This window comes from Condylura cristata, unplaced genomic scaffold (assembly GCF_000260355.1).
Source record: "Condylura cristata isolate star-nosed mole 26May11 unplaced genomic scaffold, ConCri1.0 scaffold00009, whole genome shotgun sequence".
Classification (NCBI taxonomy): Eukaryota; Metazoa; Chordata; class Mammalia; order Eulipotyphla; family Talpidae; genus Condylura; species Condylura cristata.
The window spans coordinates 53,327,619-53,347,280 of NW_004567110.1; the positions used below are offsets into that span (position 1 = coordinate 53,327,619).

At 36.2% G+C, this 19,662-nt stretch overlaps 1 protein-coding gene across 1 annotated transcript in view; it reads left to right on the plus strand.

Annotated features, from left to right (window-relative positions):
* CA8 (carbonic anhydrase VIII) overlaps window positions 1–18,615 on the plus strand; it is a 91,044-nt gene extending 72,429 nt beyond the window's left edge. The window contains exons 8-9 of the mRNA XM_012722833.1: window positions 336–485; window positions 17,934–18,615. Coding sequence (XP_012578287.1) covers window positions 336–470 — 135 coding nt within the window. The 3' untranslated portion in view covers window positions 471–485; window positions 17,934–18,615. The remainder of the gene's footprint in view (window positions 1–335; window positions 486–17,933) is intronic.
* The last annotated feature ends 1,047 nt before the right edge of the window (window positions 18,616–19,662 follow it).

Consider the following 19,662-nt stretch of genomic DNA (forward strand, 5'->3'; position numbering starts at 1 on the left):
ATGCACTTGGGAATCATTTAAGATCATTTACTCTTTCTTAATTTGGCTACTGGTGGGCATACATGTTTTTGAGAGAAGTATGTCGTATTCGCAAATGTAGTGGGTTCAGTGGGTCTTTGGGTTGTTTGGACAGCTTGATTTCTTTATTTCTGTTGTCTTCATTTCTCTTACAGGACTTGTGTCTAGTATCTTTGTGCTGGAAGAATTAAGTCTGCTTTTTCATTTGGAAGCTTACATTTTAAAAGACTTGTTACTTATGCATATAAACAAGTCATTTATCAAACTTCAACCTTGTTAATGTTTGGTAAATGAGTCATCTGTTTTCTCTTTTTCAGATTGAAGAATTTCGGAGGCTGAGGACACATGTTAAGGGAGCAGAACTTGTGGAAGGCTGTGATGGAATATTGGGAGACAATTTTAGACCTACTCAGCCACTTAGTGACAGAGTCATCAGAGCTGCATTTCAGTAGCCAAAGAGAACAAGAGTAAGTCTACTTCATCTGGGTATGTGCACATTAAGAATCATGAGGCTCATGGTTGTGTAAATGCATCAAGTCAAAGTTACTTTCATAGTGATCTAATAATTTAGCAGTATGAATATACTTTATTTTGATCCAATTTATGGCATGTTCAAGCCCCATTACTTACAAAGTCAGTTATATTTTGTATTTCATGCAGTGCTGAAAGAAAACCTGTAAACCATATGTTTTATTTTCACCAGAGCAACCTTTCATTCCATGTTTTGCTCTGATACTGATTCTTAGGAAAGGTGTCCTGAATCAGAGAAGCAGTAATATGTAGATACTCCTTTTGCATTGTGATTTGTGGGGCCCTACAGAGGAACATGAAGGAAGGGGTTAGATCTTTGAGTGAGCCTCATTGGCTAGTGCAGACTTACTTACCTTGTTTATCTGGGTAGGTGAGGGTAGACCTGGCATGAAGTTCTAGAGAACAACCTTCACTTGATAAAGGAGTTTGCATTAATTATGCAAATGTGAGATGCTTTTTTATTCATTGAAACACATCTATACATTTTAACATACTGAGTTCAGTATAGGTATTTCTTACCCTGAAGGAGCTAACAAAGTAAAACATCATAAACGCAGAAGAGTGAAAATATATGTAAAAACTGTATCTCATTATTTCTTTAGGTTGTAAAGTGCATTCCTAGGTCAGTGTACTGCCAGATCACTGCTTCCTATAAGATGAAAATATCTATTGGAATAGTTCCCTAAGGGAGCAGGCCAGTTAGAGGTTTAACAGACCATTGTGAGTATGTACATTGGGCTGGGAAGTTCACATGAATAGAAATCTTTGGCCTCAAGGAGCTCATCATCTCATGAGTTACACAGCTGAAATTTAGGAGTGACCATTTTGAGAATACAAGAGTGTTTAAGCTAAGAATTATAAATTGTAATAAATTCCAGCAGTGGGAGAACAAAGATGTATAGTAAAGGAGACTTCAGAGAGATGGAACATCTTTTGGGAAGGTTGTGAGGAGCTATTCCCAGTGGAAGAGATAAGAATTTGATGCACTGAGATCCCTAAAAGAAGATTCCTTGAGTCTCTGTTGTAGAAATTAAGGCGGAAGGTTAGACAGGGCCCTGTCTTAGAGCTTTGCTTGCCACATTCAGAATCTATATTTCACTGTCATTGTGTTGAGGATCTATAAAAGCTTACTCTGGGTGAATATTGTTTTTAATAGACGATGGTTGCTGGAGAATGAGTGGGTTGGATTATAGTGTGCCAGGGAAGGAGTAGAAAGACAATTTAAAGTCTGCTTGGTACTCACGGGGAAAGACATGGAGCTCAAACATGAGGATAGAAGCTGGAGGGGACCCTCCCTGGTGGTGCAGTGGGTTAGGATGCAGCACCACAAGCTAGCCACAGCCACTTCAGTGTGAGTGCAATCCCTCCCCGGAGGACCCACATGCACATCAGACCTCTCCTGACTCTTCTGTTGCTCCTCTCAGCAGTGTACTTTGTTGTTCTGCCTGTTCCACTCTCCACTCTGTCTCTGGTGAAGCCTCTTACCACTCCTGCACTTCTGGCCTGTCCCCCAGTTCTGTATGCATAAATAAAATCTTAAAAAAAGAAATAAAAGAAGCTGGAAGAAGTTATGATGTGTGATGCAGATACTGAAAGTGATACCTGGTGAAGATTTGGATGAGAGTAGAGAAAGATAGAAATATCAAAGGAAACTTTTGGGTTTGGGGCTTCAGTAGTGGTGGATGGAGTGCCATTGAGTGTGACATAGGAAAGGTGGAGAGGCTCTGTTGTGGATGGAAAGTTTCAAAGTTGAGTTGCAGCACATTGAATGAGAGATATCCGTCTGTCACAAACATAGACTTGCCATAAAGGTTCATAAAGATAGCTGAAATTTTGATAGTAGAGACCCAAAAATAAGTCTGAACTGAATATGGGCATGGTTGGCATAGAGGGTTAATGTGCGTATGTGTTTATATTCATGAAAGATATTCTAAGGATGCCTGATATCTAATGTGTATAATGTTCATATTTGTATAATGACCTGATTATCTTCATAATCTTTTTAATAAAGTAATATTGGGTCATAGCCCCATATAGCTACCTAAAGCTCAGACAACTTAGGTCACTTGCTCAAAGCAATGCAGTCATTGAACAGGAGAGCTGGTAATTGGACCCACACAGCCTGACAGAAGAGCACCTCTTAGCAATGCATGGCAGAAGTAAGCGAGACCACCATACGGGCCATCTAGGTAGCATGAGGAGGGTTACTTTTGCAGCAGCTGAATTTGAGTGTCAAGAGAGGAGGAGGAGGATATTCCTTGTGATGATGGCTCCTGAGTAGCTCGGCTGGGAGGGAGCACCAGAATGGGAATGCTGAGGGGATGAATTGAGTAAGACCTTTTTTTTTAATTAACGAAAGAAACAAAGAACTTTTCTGTGTGCTGGGGGTGGGGGGGATGAGTGCATAGCTAAAAGAGTCTGAAAGTGTTTCTTAGAGGGCTGAAATCTTAGCAGTGAAGACTATCTGTGACGTTAAAAGGGGAAGAAACCCTTAACAAACATGGAGAGTGATTTTTGTTCAGACTTGACAATTTCTGTGCAGATCTAGAGAGGATGGAGGAGGTGATCATTTCTAGATTTAGTGTTTCAACTACTTGCTTATTGTTTAAGGAAGGATGGGATAGCAGCTAGGAGAGGCAAGGGCAGCTGAGAAGATGGGAGATTGGAGCAGGCTGGAGGGTAGACTGGCCTGAGCCATAGTGAGAGGGACAGGCAGTGAGGTGCCATGATGTTTGATGGACATGAATTCATCAGTTTCTCCAGTGCAAGTGTAGTATGCTCTCTATTAATACTGGACGCTATGGAAAACACTCTATGAAGTAAGATTATTGCTTTGAATTTTTTGATCCTTACCTGATCCGAGACCAGAGTTGTCTCTCCACATGTCTAAATAGCTATCACTGTTTTATCTCTTTCATACACACAGAATGAATGTCATTTATGAGATCATATATATTTTAGATGCTTCATATCATTACATGTAGCAGAATAATTTCTAAGTCCTAAGTAACTATAACTTAGGTATTTTTAAAAAGAGGACGGATATGTGTCCTTATCTTTGTGGCTGAGATTACTTAAAGGGGGTCATTTTTTTCCTCCCAATTCCTAAGAGTGATGCAGAATTTTTTTCAAAGGTGATTCATCTGGTTTCATTCATTTATGAATACATTTTTGATCCTTTTATCTTGAAATATGTAATACAAATCTCTAGGCATAGTTCTACATAAAAATTATATTGGGAACTCAAGCTTATGGATGTGTGCTTTTTATTTTATATTTAATAATACCCTAAGGCAGGCAATTCAGATTTTTATTAAAGTGAAATGATTTGACAGTCAGACTTGGAATTTGATGCATGAATGTTTCATTTAAGCTCTCAGAACTGAAATGGAAAAAAATTCTGGTAGTCTTCTAAAAGTACTTAAAATAATTCAGATTTATTTAAGCTATGTTTTACTAAAATAATTTTAATTTTTGGACTTAAAATGACACTTTTTTACATGTCATGTCTAGACATCTGGATGGCTTTGATAACTAAGACTTATTATTCCCATGAATAATCAGTGACTTTTTATATTACCATTTAAAGTGTAAACTGTGGTTTTGTACTTGTTTTAAAAATCAGCACGTAACTCAGGTGTTGAAATTCTTTAGGTCGGCCATGCTAATTCAGATTTCTGGGAGCCAACTGACATTAATTGATCCTTTACTCATTAAGTTTTCTTTATGATTTGGAGAATCAAATCTTGGTAACACCAAATAAAACATAAGACAAAATTTTAGGTCCAGTTTATTTGTTGCCCTTGATATCTTAATATTGGTATTAATCCTCCAGATTACTTGCCTACTTGTTTCATTATATATTAGCCCATTCAAAAAAAAAAGATTGGCCCTCCCTGGTGGCGCAGCGGGTTAAAGCACTGCACTGAGAAGCTTAAGCCACTTCCGCATGAGTTCGATTCCCGCCTGCCCCTGGAGGAGACCACATGGCGTGGCAGACCTCTCCTGACCCGCCCGCTGCTCACCTCAGCAGTGTACTTCGTCGATCTGCCTGTTCTGCACCCCACTCTGTCTCTGGTGAATCCTCTCACCCTCCGCATCTCTGGCCTGTACCCCAGTTCTATACGAATAAATAAATAAATCTTTAAAAAAAAAAAACAAAAAAAAAAAACAAAAAAAAAAGATTCTGACTATTCCAAGACCTGTCTATTTGTCCTGTGACTCATATTGTTTAATGGCACACATGACTACAATTATAATCATAGGTATTTACTCAATATAAAAACCAATGTCGCAAACTTCTTGAGATAGTTTCCTTTTTTTACTCCTTAAAAAAGAAAAAATATATGTCTCAAATTAATTAGGAATGAAGACAGAATAATGTGAGGAAGAAAATAGAGGGGTTATTAAGCAGACGTCTCTGAAGAATCCCCTGCTCAAATATGTCCTTATTTTTCTTTTTGGGTCTTTGAAGTCATTGTCTGTTGAACTCTTCCACAATATACTTCTGCAGTTAATGATGGTGTCTTGCTAATTTTAATAAAGCTGTAGCTATCAATTTCATACCAATTTTTATGATCTAAAAGAGTTATAAAAAGTTAAAGGAGCATAAAGCATTATAGAGAAGGAGGGTGTACATGGGGAAAGAGAGAATCTTAACTCTGAATGAGCAAGTAGGTAAAAGCTATTATCCTTACAGTTAAGTGCAAAGCTCAAGCCATATTTTTCAGTCAATAGAATTTGCACTCTACTCACTCTTATAATTTAACATGATGCACAGCATTAGGGTGATAAATGAAAGCTAAATGGATATAGCTGTTTTCTATTTTCTGTATCATATAGAAAAAAAAAGGATTTTCTAAAGGATTTTAAAGTGATTTGAGGAAAATGCCAAAGCCTTAACAATGTTCAACATACGTGTTATGTGATATAAAAATTATTATTTATCCATGAATGAAAAATGTTAATGCTCTAAAGTTTGTCTTCAAGATGACTGAATAGGGAAAATAATTGCCTTCAAATCTGTCCTTTTATCCTTTTTATGTTTAAGAAATAAAATTTATTATGGATAAAAATTCTTGAATGATTTAGTTTTGGTCTCTCATAAATTGAAGTACAATTGTGTTTACAAAGAAGAAAGTAAACAGTACAGTTTGCAATCATTGTCCAATGTGTTGAACGTTAATATATTCTGGTACCTTCAATATAATAGATTTCATGATTTTAAACCATGACATCCACTGAGACCAGATTATCTCATCTAAACCTGTTGTATTATGTATTGTAGCTCAAGGATGCTCATTTTTGTTAATTTCCTCATTAATTTATTAACTTCACTCCTAATTAATGAATTATTTACCTTTATTTCTCTAGCTTGAGACATATTAGGAAAACCTTCTTCATAAAGAAGCAGTCATTTACATTTGTCCTTAATTTTTCTACCATCTATTCTCTATTTTTTTCATGATAAAACTCATAGAGACTTAGTAAAACAGTAGTCATCACTGAATTACAAAGGCCCAATATTCAGAAGGGACTTCTAGGAGAACACTTACTTTTGGAGTCCTCAACACTCAGACTTTAGCACTTGAACTACAGATAATTTGGTTACTCATTTATACCCACAACTTCTGTTATCACTAAGTATTTATGTTTATATACCTAGGTCTGTTCTAGTAAGTTCTTTTGGATGTGTCAAATACATCTTACAATTAGTATATACAAAATTGAATTTATGTCATTCCTTCACAGGTCTGGCTCTCTTTTGGTTTTCTTAGAAACGCCAGTCAAACCTGGCACCTATTTTCCTTACTTCACCTAATATTTCCAATTTAGCATTCAGTTCTTCAGATTAGCCTTGTGATAGCTCCCAGAACCCTTTGTCTCCATCTTCACTATCGCAACCCATAACATTAGCGTCATCTTCCATGTAGACTGTATCATGAGTATCTTCCTTCTCTTCTACATAGGGTTGTTAAAGAAAATTTTATAAAAGACAAGAATAGTACAGTGCGCTCAGACTTTCGTGTCAACTTTGGTTGGTTGTTAGGGCTGTCCTGAAACTGTTGAGAAGGGTTCTGGAGCTACATTTGAACACCGTGGGGGAAAGTATGATGCAGCTAAATGGAAGCATCTGACATGGGGGTGGTTGTATTTATTTTATTATGATAGCTTGAATTAAAAGTCACATTATTGGCATCTGATTTAAATGTCTTACAGTAAAGGTACAGAATCTTGAAAATGGGCTTGGAAAATTTATCTGCATTAGATCCACTGTTATGGAGCTAGGTGTTAATTATCTAAATACAGAAATATGAAATAACCAAAATTGTCTGATCTACCCTCTTTTTAATATTTTTATATCATTATGTGAAATAATGTAGCTGATGAATGTAGCTAGTAAATCGCTTGTTATCTAGGGAAGCTAACATCTTGGCATGGAAATGAAATATAGGTGAGGAAAGTATGGTGGCATAATAGTGTAAAGGACTTTAATCCAGATTACTTGAGGACAGAAACCATCTCTTAAAGAAGGGGAAGGGGTAAGTTAGAGTAGAAGCCATGTTAGAGAAAGCTAGCTACTGGATTGATCCTCGTGAATGTGAGAAATAATGTATTTTCAAAAGCTTTAAACAAAGCTACCATACGCAAAATTTTCACTTAACTATATAGGTCTTGGAGGTATTTCTATGTTAGTTCAAATAGACTTGCCTTATTTTTTTGTTTACTTCAGTGTTAATTAAAACATTCTAGTTAAAACTTGTTCTAATAACATGTTAAACTAAAATAATCTAAGCAGCCCCCAATATCTTAAACAGAATCTAAAATATTTTTTAGATAATATGGAGATTTCTTCAGTTAAGAAATTTGCCACAAGGTAACATTATGAAAATAAATGATTAAGGCAATAAAATAACCTTGGTTTTAGATGACTTTGCTTTCCATTACAGAACATTTTTAGTCCCCTTCAAAATTTCTGATTTCTTGTACTTTTAATGGTTAGAAGCTTTGGAAAGGTCCTTAGGACCTGTCTTCAAAAAATATTTTGAGAGACATCTTAGAAGTTCAGTTGGATCTCACAAAATTCCTTAGTCTTCTGCCTTAAACGTTCCTCAACTATAGTATTTCAGATATTGTCAGATATAGTATTTCAGATATTGTCAGATAGTATTTCAGATATTGTCAGATACTCTTGCAAAAAGGGGGAAAAAAAACCTCTTGGTATTCTATCCATAAGTTTTAACTGAATCATAATGCTATTTTGATAGTCATATTTTTATGATTGTTAAAAATAAACTTTGGATTAATAAAACTGATTATATTCCAGCTAGTCCAAGATTTATTTTTTACTTTTTGTAGCATGTGAGAATGCTTATAACCTTTATTCTGCAATGAAACTAAGTTAATTTTTTTTTTTTTAAAAGATTTATTTATTTATGCATATAGACTGGGGTACAGGTCAGAGGTGCAGGAGCTGCGAGAGGCTTCACCAGAGACAGAGTGGGGAGCAGAACAGGCAGATCGACGAAGTACACTGCTGAGGGGAGCAGTGGGCGGGTCAGGAGAGGTCCGACACGCCATGTGGTCACCTTCGGGGCAGGCGGGAATCGAACTCATGAGGAAGTGGCTTTAGCTTCTCAGTGTTGTGCTTCAACCCGCTGTGCCACCAGGGAGGGCCGAAACTAAGTTAATTTTTTATAGATTTGATTGTTGATTATGATTTTATCATGGTACAACCAGTGGTTTTCTATTTAATGGGCCCCAGCAATAAAATTAATGCAATAAGGAATAAAAGATTGTAAATAAAAATAGCAATGATATTAATCATATAAATTAGTCATTTATGGCACATTATTGTACCTGAAATATTTCCATAGGAAATAATGTTAAAGCCTACATTTACTTATAATTAGACATAATACAAACCTTCTCTCATTATAAGAGGTGCCCAAATCCCAATTCAACTTAATTTCATTGACTTTGATTTCTGGACTAAAAGCATTAAGCTTGAACTAGTGAAAAATGTATAATGTGTGCATTCAATTAAGAAGTAATTAGATACTCAATCACCCTTACAACACATTAGGGATTAAGGAAGAAGGAGAAAAATGTGGCTCACTGTAGTGTATAAAACAGTTTTGTTAATTAGTTCAGTGCTAATTGAGATTGAGAAAGTACCAAAGTATCATAACGTAGGTTTGCTTCTAAATAACTTTTAAAGCTAAGTTTAATCTTTTATGATATCTTGATGCAAAAATAATGCAGAAATTGTCCAGCTAGACAAATCCCAGGGACTTGATTAAAACATATATTCACAGTAGATTTACATGCAGTGAGTGATGGAAAGGAAAAGGACAAACATTTTCTTAAATCAGACACTGCCATATGTTATCTCATTTAATCCTTATCACAATCCTATGAGGCACGTGCTTTTATTTTCAATTTAGTGATAAAGAAACTGAGACTGAGAGGGGTTGAATAACTTGCTCAAGGTAACAGCCTGTAGTGCAAAGCAAAGATTCAAACCCAGGTAGGTTTAGTTGCAAACCGTAAGCTCTTTCTACTATACTACATTACAGTAGCAAAGGGCAGAAATTTATGAAGTCGTTTTATTTTTCTAATTGTTCTCCCACTCTCTGAAGTTCTAATATATCCTTGCTTCTTTACCTCTGTCTGATAAATTCCTGGGAATGAGATTTCTGGGAAAAAAGGACATGAATGTTTTCATTTTTGGTAGCATATTGCTGAAATAATCTCTATAAAGATCATGATCATTTATGCTTGCACCTTTGATTAACTACTCTTATAGAAGGTGTTTTTGCCATTTTCATCCATCATTCCGTATACTCCCCACCTTTCTTCTCCTTTTTAATGTCTGTTTCTTCGAATGTGTTCCACTCCATCCACCTATTGAATTTGCAAGAGTTAAGTTTGATTTCTTTCATTTTTGTTCTTTGTTTCATGTCATCCTATAAGATACTTCAGGCATTACAGAATGAAATGAATAAGAGGCAGGCCCACCCTGGTGGTGCAGTGGGTTGGAGCATAGCACTACAAAGCTGGCTTTGGCCACTTCAGTGAGAGTTTGATCCCCCGCCCTTGAGGTGATCTACATGGCATGGCAGGCCTCTCCTGCCCTACCCACTGCTCCCCTCGGCAGTATATCAGTCTGCCTGTTCTGCTCCCAACTCTGACTCTGGTGAAATCTTCATGGCCCCTGCACCTCTGGCCTGAAACCCAGTTCTGTATGCATAACTAAATAAACAATATATATATATTTTTAAAGATTTATTCATTTATTCGTACAGAACTGGGGTACAGGCCAGAGATGCGGAGGGTGAGAGGATTCACCAGAGACAGAGTGGGGTACAGAACAGGCAGATCGACAAAGTACGCCGCTGAGGGGAGCAGCGGGCAGATCAGAGAGTTCAGCCACTCCGTGTGGATCTCCTCCGGGGCAGGTGGGATCGAACTCATGCGGAAGTGGCTTAAACTTCTTTGTGCTGTGCTTTAACCCACTGCACCACCAGGGAGGGCCATAAACAAAATATTTTTTAAAAAACAAATGAATAAGAAGTAAACATCTCTTAAACTCTATTTACTGATAACTCACACCAGCTTTGAGGTCTTCTGATGAACATGTGGTCTGTGAGTCACTCAGTGAGGGGTTACTCAGTTCCCCTCCTGATTCCACTCATGTATGACCTTGAAAAAGTTACTAGTATCGCTAAATCTCTTTTCCCATTGTTTCAAAGAAGTCCATAATAGAACCTGCCTCATAGGATGGTTGTGAAGATGCAGTGAGCATACATTTAAAGTTTCAAAATACTTTTGGTCCATGGTGTAGTATTCAATGAGTATTAGTTTGCCCATTTGATACCACTTTTTGCACATTTAATATAGGTAAGTAAGAATATCGTGTTTTTTCTGGGATTTACATTAAGCAAATACTTCTAGCTGATGATACATATTTTCATGTTATTGAAGATATATATGACATATTTTGACATTATCATGACATAAATTACCTTTTAGTATGTACCAACACTTACTGAGCAGTAGCTCTATTATTGTACATTAAGTCACTTCTAGTATTTTATTATATGTAGTTAACATATATCTATTTCCTTAAAAATTCTTAGCAAAGAGATTACTGGGTTAGAGTTTCAGTTGTTATGCAAAATATGCATGCACATATTAATGTGTGTTTAATTATTACATAATATCTGTATATAAGAAGCTAGTCCCAAAAGTTGTATGAATTTGTGTTCCCACTAACCACATTCATTTTCATTTTTACCAATATTGAATACTTTTAATTTTTTCATCCTTGCCAATGGGATTAAAAATGACAAGAATATGTTATATTATATTAAGTCTTGTCAATACTTGGCTTTAATGCTGAAGTACCTACTTTGTTCCACTCATTTGTCTATTCATGAGCATTAACCACTATTCTTGTACATATTTCAGTGTTTGTTGGGGCAAGGTCCCTTACTTATCTCTTCCGTAGAACTTTCCTGGTATGTCTAATTCTTCTAGGTGAACTATAGAATCATTTTCTCAGAAGCATTAAAAGAATACAAGAGGTGGCCCTCCCTGGTGGCGCAGCGGGTTAAAGCACAGCACTGAGAATCTAAAGCCGCTTCTGCATGAGTTCAATTCCCGCCTGCCCCGGAGGTGACCACATGGCGTGGCAGACCTCTCCTGACCCGCCCACTGCTCCCCTCAGCAGTGTACTTCGTCGATCTGCCTGTTCTGCTCCCCACTCTGTCTCTGGTGAAGCCTCTCACCGCCCCTGAGCCTCTGGCCTGTACCCCAGTTCTGTATGCACAAATAAATAAATCTTTAAAAAAAAAAATACAAGAGGTGAGAAAAAAAGAATAAGAGAGAAAAAGAAAAGTGAAAAAGTTTTGCTATTTTTTTTTTATTTGGATTGCTTTGAATATAGAGTTATTTATAGAGAGTGAATGTTGTATAATGTTGAATCTTTTCTGTCAAGGAACAATGCATATGTCAAAGTTTATTGAGTTTTTAAAAATATTCTTCGTATGTTGGATAGTTCTCTCTTCTCACTTCATCGACTGCAGGATGTACATTTGGTTCCTGGTGCCAGCCTGGGGTGGGACTTGATGGGGAACTTGGCATCTCCATTTGCTACTCCACAACTTAGGCAAATTGTTAGTATTCTTTCAGCTTGATTTATATCACCAGTGAAGTGGAGATACTAAGAATCTTACCTCCAAAAAATGTTGTCAGTATTGAAGGAAATACGGTGAAATGTATCGTACAACAACTTAAAAACACTAGCATACCATACATTGCACAAAAATCAAGGATGATATAATGAATATATTAAAAAATGTATAGCACAGTGCTTAGCAGATGGCCAGCACTCAATAAATGTTTATTTTGCTATTTTTATTGCTATAACAGTAATTTTGATTAGTGTTATTTTCCATTATATTATTATGTTGGTGACACTTTTTTATTGAAAAAAAAAAAGGATTGATTAAGTTTTTCTTTGACTTTCTTATTTAGCCTTCTTAATGTTTCCAATTATATTTTAGTTGAGTTTCTGAATATACCATTACACATTTGTAAATAATGACAATTTTATCCCCTCCTTTCTAATATTTATAATTCTTATTTTATTGGCACTATCTAATACTTCCAGAAGAAGAACAAACAACTAGCAGCGGAATCTGGTACACCTTTCTTATTTCTGATATTTCTGTTTTCAAATTTAGTGATCGCTTTCCCACTCTTTTTCCCTTGGCTCTTCAAAAGCATTTGACACTCCTGACTTCTTCCTTTCTCTTTTCACATGTATTTATTTTCCTTTCTTTTGAATTAATACTGTTATTAGTGGGTATGTTGCAAATGGTGGCAATGTGCCCTTGCTTACAACAGAAGGTCATTTATTTTTAAGTTTTGCTTTTGTGTATTCTAGGGACTGTATATAAATAAAAATGTGATCAAACTTAGAATCTCCACTGAAGGGCCTTACAACCATGTGTTGGGAATACGTGAGATATACTTCTAATTTCAAATCAAAGAAAGAAGCAAATATAATCTTCCCCTTGTATCTGCCTACTGGAGTACAGGAGAAAGAGCATCTTGAATTGGTCTTATGTCCAGAAGAGCATGCTCTTGCGTAGCATAGTTTCTTAAGAAATTCCTAGTATGAAGATTTTGTACTAACTACCTAAGTGTTATGCTTGAGTGAAATATCAGTCAACTGAGCCAGACTCACTGGAACCTAAGCCAGTCCTGTGACCTGAGATAAACTCTGAGAAGGACATGTATGCACATATGTTTTTTAAATTTTTGATGGCTTTCAGGAAATTCTCTAGTGGTTATTTAAAAAAAAATTATATAGAAGAACAGGGGTGTAGGCCAGAGGTGCAGGGGTGAGTGGATTCACCAGAGACAGGGTGGGGAACAGAGCAGGCAGATTTAATGTGCTGCTGAGGGGAGCAGTGGATGAAACAAGAGAGGTCTGCTGTGTCATGTGGGTCAGCTCCCTGGCTGTGGATTGAACTCAGGCTGTAGTGGCGATAGCACTGAGACTTGACTCCTAGAACATCAGGAATGGCCCTCCAGTGGTTATTCGATTTGTACTTATACCTAGAGTCTCTATAGAAGATAATTTAAGGTTCAAAAATAGTCAAATGAAAGATAGCTTTTGTTATAGTTATGTTAAAATGGCTGACAATTTCGAATACTTCTTATGATGTGGACTTCCTTTAAGATCTCATTATAAACAATGGCCATTATGTAAATAGAACATTTGCTTTTATCATTAAGCATTTTTATGATAGAATGATACACATACACATACATACATATATCTAAACATGCATTATTGGTACTTGAAATAAGTTCCGCAGGGAGAATGTCATCCTGATTAACTTTATACATTCAAAGTATCATTTCTTTAGACTGTTTTACCAAATGAACTGACATCCAGTAACATAGTTATTACAGAAATTCCAAAAAAGGCAGATATATAAAAAGAACTTTTGTATCAAATAGTTCATTGACCACAATTAATTTTGCATTAAAAATAAATAACAGGAAAGTGTTGCTTTTTTTTTTTTAAGTGCATACACCTAGCAAATAGAGAATAAAAAAAGAGGAGACAATGGCCACATTATTTTGGAAACTGGAAGCAGATTGTTTTGTGGTAATGGATTTAGCAGACCTGTTTACATGACAGAAGCTCCAAATGTCCCAGGAATTGATGGCAACACATTTCTGTAGAGGTTAGAGTTAAAGGAAGCTAAAATCACCTGATTGGTTAAAAGCTGTTTCAGAGTTAACCTTTCCAAATCCCCTTCCAATCTTTGATGGATGCCTGGTGAAACTTGTGGGGATGATGAAGAGAGTCTCTCTTAGGGGACTTAGGCTTCAATGAGGATCAGGATGTCTCACTGAACAGAAGGTGCTTGAACAATATCCTCATATCTCATGTTCCTTCTCTTTTCCACTGGAGAGTATACTGGCTGGAAGGCCTCCATTCTTCATACATGAGGCTGGAAAGATCTTTCCAGAGGATCTGGACAACCTTGGGGACTTCTCCACAAACTAATACAGTCTTCCTAGGGTGGGGGCAAACAGACAAGGGCCTCTGGTGTGCTAAGCGCCTCCAGTCTGCTTTCCTTGCAGTGGTCGTGGTTTCCATTCTTAGCCTTGAATTGTTAAAATTTTGTAAAGAAGCCCTATACTTTGGAAAGCCCAAAAGAAGCAGAAAATAAAGTATCAGAAGTAAATACTTACGAAGAGAAAAACTTCTAAAAAGTAATCGTATCTGGAGAGGCAAAGAATCATGAAACATGAAAACTGATATTAAGGAAAGGAATATTTTAAAAATGAGAGTTTTGGAAATTAAAAATATGATAGCAGAAGTGAATTTTTGTGTGTGTGTGTGTGGCAGAACTGAAGAAATCTTTCAGAAAGTGAAGCAAATAAAGGAGAGAATAAAAAACAGAATTGGAGTAGACCCAGGAGGTTTATTATCCAGATTGTAGAAAAACTGTAGAGATATCAGAGAAAATGGGGGAGAGGAACCTGCAACAAAATCAACCAAAACATTTTTTTTTCAGAAAAAAAATTTTTTTTCAGAACACATGGACATAAACTGATAGACTGAAAGTACCCACTGAATTTTAGCCCAGTAGATTAAGGAACTATTACTGAGAAATTTCTGAACACTGAAGGAGAAATTTCAAGGAGTTAAAAAAAAGCAGATTATATTTTAAAACATGGAATTTGCATATCAGAATTAGTGCCACTGGAAGCTAAAGGCCCCTGAAGTGGCCTTCAGAATTCTGAGGGAAAATTCCTCACCCTGTCAAACTTGCAGGAGAAATTTTAGATTAAAAACTTATTTCCAGAAGCTACTGGAAGATATGTTTTACCAAAATGAAGTAAGCCAAGAAAAAGTAATGATATTTCGACAAAGGAGAAAAGAAAAGGAAATTCAAAGAATGATGGTGAAATAAGGTTGTGATTACCATCTAGATGTGAGCAAAGAAAGTTCAAAGCTTTCTTCAAGAAGTTGAAATTGGTAGATGACATAATATGTTTTAACTTCATGAGAGTAGAATCAGACAATTGATAGGTAGTTTTGGATTGAGTCCACAGAAATATGATGGGGAGGAGGAGGAACCACTGAATTAAAATTGCTACTCCAAAGAAACAAAAAGTTGTGAAAGAAAGGAAATTAGTGATATACTGGTAAAGGTATGGTCTTCAGCTATGAATAATACTTAAACCACACCAACAGAAACTGAATAGTGACTCAGCCCAAATTACTATTTATCCATATTTGAAGGATAGAATGAAGGGTTTAAATGTGTATAAATATCTGTGTGTGTGTGTGTGCGTGTGCGCACATGTGCGCTTGGGGGTGTGATTGGGAATGGAACTGACAAGTAAAGTTCAGATCTTTATTTATCATAGGAAAGTCAGCAGACATTTAGTATTCTAAAGTAAAAAAAAAGTTGCATGGGAGAGATATAATCTGGCTGCTTAACTCTGGGATTAATAAAATAATAGGCCAAAAGAGTGGAGGAAAAGGAAATTGTCAACAGATGGGACAGGGAATTGAAAGATATTGTACCTTTTCAGAATTATTTAACCCTCTAAAACCATGTCCATGCAAATTTTGATACAGATTAAAAAATAACAAAAAAATAAGAAATTACTGTTATTTTGTTACAATTCTAAATTGTGTACATACAGCCACATGTAGATGTATGCATGCACACTTACACACACACATGCATTTTCTTGAAATAGTTACATTAAGCCAAATATGCTGGATATTGGGAGCTTAGTGCAGATGAGAGCAAGTAGAGTTTCAACCCGTGAAAGTGTTCTTTGAAATCCTGAAAAGTATACTTTCAACATGTATTGTGGGAAATAATCAGTTATACTGCAGTTCAATTTTTAGCTTGTGAGATGTTTGTAAAGTGAATTGAAATTGTCATCAGTAGCTCATTTATGTGCCTGGGAGGCAATATTGTCACATAGTACCTGTTGTCACATTACATGCTCATACAAACCCTACAAAATAAGTATTGTTAACTGAGGTTCAAAAGTGCAACTAGATAGTCTAAAATCATTAAAAATTATTTTAAGATTTTTTTTTATTTATGCACAGAAAAACTGGGGTGTAGGCCAGAATGGATTCACCAGAGACAGAGTGGGGAACAGAACAGGCAAACAGCGGGGAGCAGTTGAGGGGAGCAGCGGGCGAGACAGGAGAGGTCTGCTGTGCTATATATGTGGGTCAGCTCCCTGGCTGGGGATTGAACTCAGAACTCAGGCCCGGGTGGTGCTATCCTGAGACTTAACCCCTGGATTGCCTAAATTCTTACAATAATTTGGTGACAGAGCTGGGATTGGAACTTGGTCTCCCTGATTCCAAATCTGTACCACAGGTTGTGATCAATTGAAATATTTTGCAGGTGGTATCTATACTGCATAAGATCAAATGCCCATATCTTTGTGAACATTTCTGGAGAGTGGCTTTCTCCTTGTGATGTCGCATTCCTTTGATGTGGCAAGTTACCATATGTTGTGTGTTTTGTCTGCCATTTTTTCTATTTAACATCTTAGAGATTTGAAATACTTATATTTTTCCAGCAGGTGGCATTGTAGTTTTTATGTGATTTTAGATGCTTGGCATTTCTGGGATTCTCCAGTCTGAGACCTGATCTTGCAGCTGCTGAATCAGGAGGAAGGATATATATGGTGGTCAAGCAGCTACTATGAATGATCTAGGCAACAGGCAGGCTCCTGGGTGTGGCAACTCCTAGACCTGCTTGTCTGGAATTCTAGATCCTTGGAGTTGTTGTGGTCTCTGCTTATTCTCAGTGAGCCTCACAAAGTTAGTACCAGTCCTGGGAGTGAACAAGACAAAGCACACTCCCCACACTGTTTTTGTCCTCTCACTGGAGACCTTCATGTGAGTTAAGGGGGTATTGATATACACTTTTCAGCTCGCCCCTCCCTGGCAGTCATCAAGGTTTACATGGCAGTGTTCTCCCGACCCAGCTTCCAAGCATCTCTTCCCACCACCAGGCATGAATCTTCTTTGTGTCTCTTTCAGTAACATCTGCCTGGTCTCTGTTGTCCCAACAGATGTTCTAATTTAATGTAAGCTATAGGACTCTCCGGGTATAACATTGTCCATTGGTTAACCTAGATGATCCTTTGAGAAACAGAATAAGGAGCCTCCTTTGATGCCATCTTAGATCACCTCCCCACATTTTAGACTTAATATGTATTAATTCTAAAAGATTGGACCAGTTTGCAATTATTAGTTTTCCCACTGCTATTTAAAGCAACATGACCACTGAACTGAAATTTTTGTTGATGTCAATTTCCTAAATGGGAAGACTACTTATTTATTATTTCAAAAAGTCTATTGCTTTGTGTGTTATTTTATATTTTTCATTTATCTTTTTAGCTAATAGAATTTTAGAAGTATTTGGGGACTAGGAAGAAAATTCTTTGTGTCTTGCAGTTACCATCCATCTGCTGTGGTTACACATAAAATTATCGTATTTTTATTTAGTTAATAACTTAATTGCACTTCATTTTTTATTCATTATTGTATGTACTTTTTTAGCAAACAGTTCAAACATTTACCTAATTTGTTTGAAGATATTTGTTTTTGATATTAAACATTAATAATATTGCCATAGAAATAAGTTTGGAAAAATTGCAGAGATGACACATGCAAGATTGAAGATATTTTTGGAAATTAGAAAATTTTAAAGTTTTACACTCTCTGGTTGGGCTGTGAAAGACTTTTAAGTCTGTTGTGGAGAAATGTCAGTAACATAATTGATTCATTCTTTTTGTTAAAGGAGGAAGACAATGGCCTATAGTGTCCTTGGAGGAGAAGTGGAAATATTTGAGCTGCAACTTCAGTTTAGCCTCAAAGCCATTGTTTGTCTTCATTTAATCCAACTCTGACGGACTTCTGTGACAGCTGCCTGTATACGTGCTCTAATGAAACATTAGAAATGGCTGTACATTGAAAAGAAACCCCATATTATATATCCACACCACTGCTGCTAGTGTTCATATTTTTTCACGTACTGTTTACTGCTTATGTGTAGAAAAAATGAAACTAGTTTTCAGAGTTCTTATTGATATGAATATATGTAGTATATTAATATTGAGACAGGAAGAGTCCATTTCCAGCATTAGCTGTCCTTTATTTCCTGCCTACAACAGAAAATTTGCTCATTTGGACAATAATGTAATTCTTGACAATAAAATAAGAGTTTGGCTTAAGAACAGCATGTGAATTCAAATTTAATGCAAACATTTAGTAAAAATCCTGTTTTGTCATTTTCCACCACTTAATCACAATATCAGACTTGTTTGTAACTATAGAAGACAAATTTGGAATTAACAACAAGAACAAAAATACTCAAATATTACTATCTTAAAGAATTTAGTTGTTCATTGTACTTATCTGACATTTTAGAAACTGGTTTCTAGGAATTTGAGAAATAGGACAAAAAGAAGGTAGGTACAACATACGAGGAATAGTTTTATTTTCCATGAATAAAATATAAGTTTACTATTATACTGTAATAATGTAGTGTTGTACATTTTATGAGACTTTTATTCTATAGATTTCACTTCAGTATATTGAGACATATATTTCAAAGATGATAAATATTTTAAGTATTACTAGTAAATTTAAGCATATATCAGCTGCAGTTAGATGTGACAGAAAGAGATCATTTAGTAGAGTGCCTGGCACAAAACAGGTAATAGTTATTTGTTATTGCTGTAAAACTAATGATTTCACAACATAGTCCTAATTTGGAGAAATTTTGTGATGCAAAATAAGTTGGAAATAATACAGAGCAAATAACTATGTTTTCAGAGATTGTGGGTGTTTTCAGTAAAAGTTGTAATAATGAAAACATTAACTACAAATAAAAATTACACCACATATCCCTGAAAATGGAAGTGAAGAACGTTCATTGTGGAGTCTGGGGTAGGGAGACAAAGAACTAGAGTTGTTGCAGAGTGAGGAAAAATGAAGCTTGTGAGGACAGAGCTCTGTCAGCAGAGGCCGACAAGACCAGGCAGCATTAGCAGGACCTCTGAGGGTAGATAGAAATTCTTTCTTTTTGTAGCTTTATAGTTTCGAAAATGAAGAAATGTTAAAGCATGGTACAAAAACTGGCACATTTTTCATTTACAGCTCATAGGCTAAAAGTGATATGCACACACAGACACCGACTGCTGTGTAGTTTCATTTGTAGTCAACATCAGAAGATGAAATCTGAAGTCCTTCCTGAATAAGAGGCCAGCCAGACAGTGCTATTAACATTCTTTCGGTAAATCCTGTGTTCAGGTTCTGGAACAGAATAGTCTATTAGCCCCCATCCTCCTTGCTCCAGAGGGTTGGTGTTTGGGCAGCTCAGGCTTTCCTGGGACTTCACTTTTGATGCTTCTTGTAATCTGCAGCCATCCATGTCTAAAAGATACAAAATAAACAACAAAAATGAATTTCAGCATAGTATCTATTTGCACACATTTCTCCCTGGAAAAAGTTTTTAAAAAATTGAA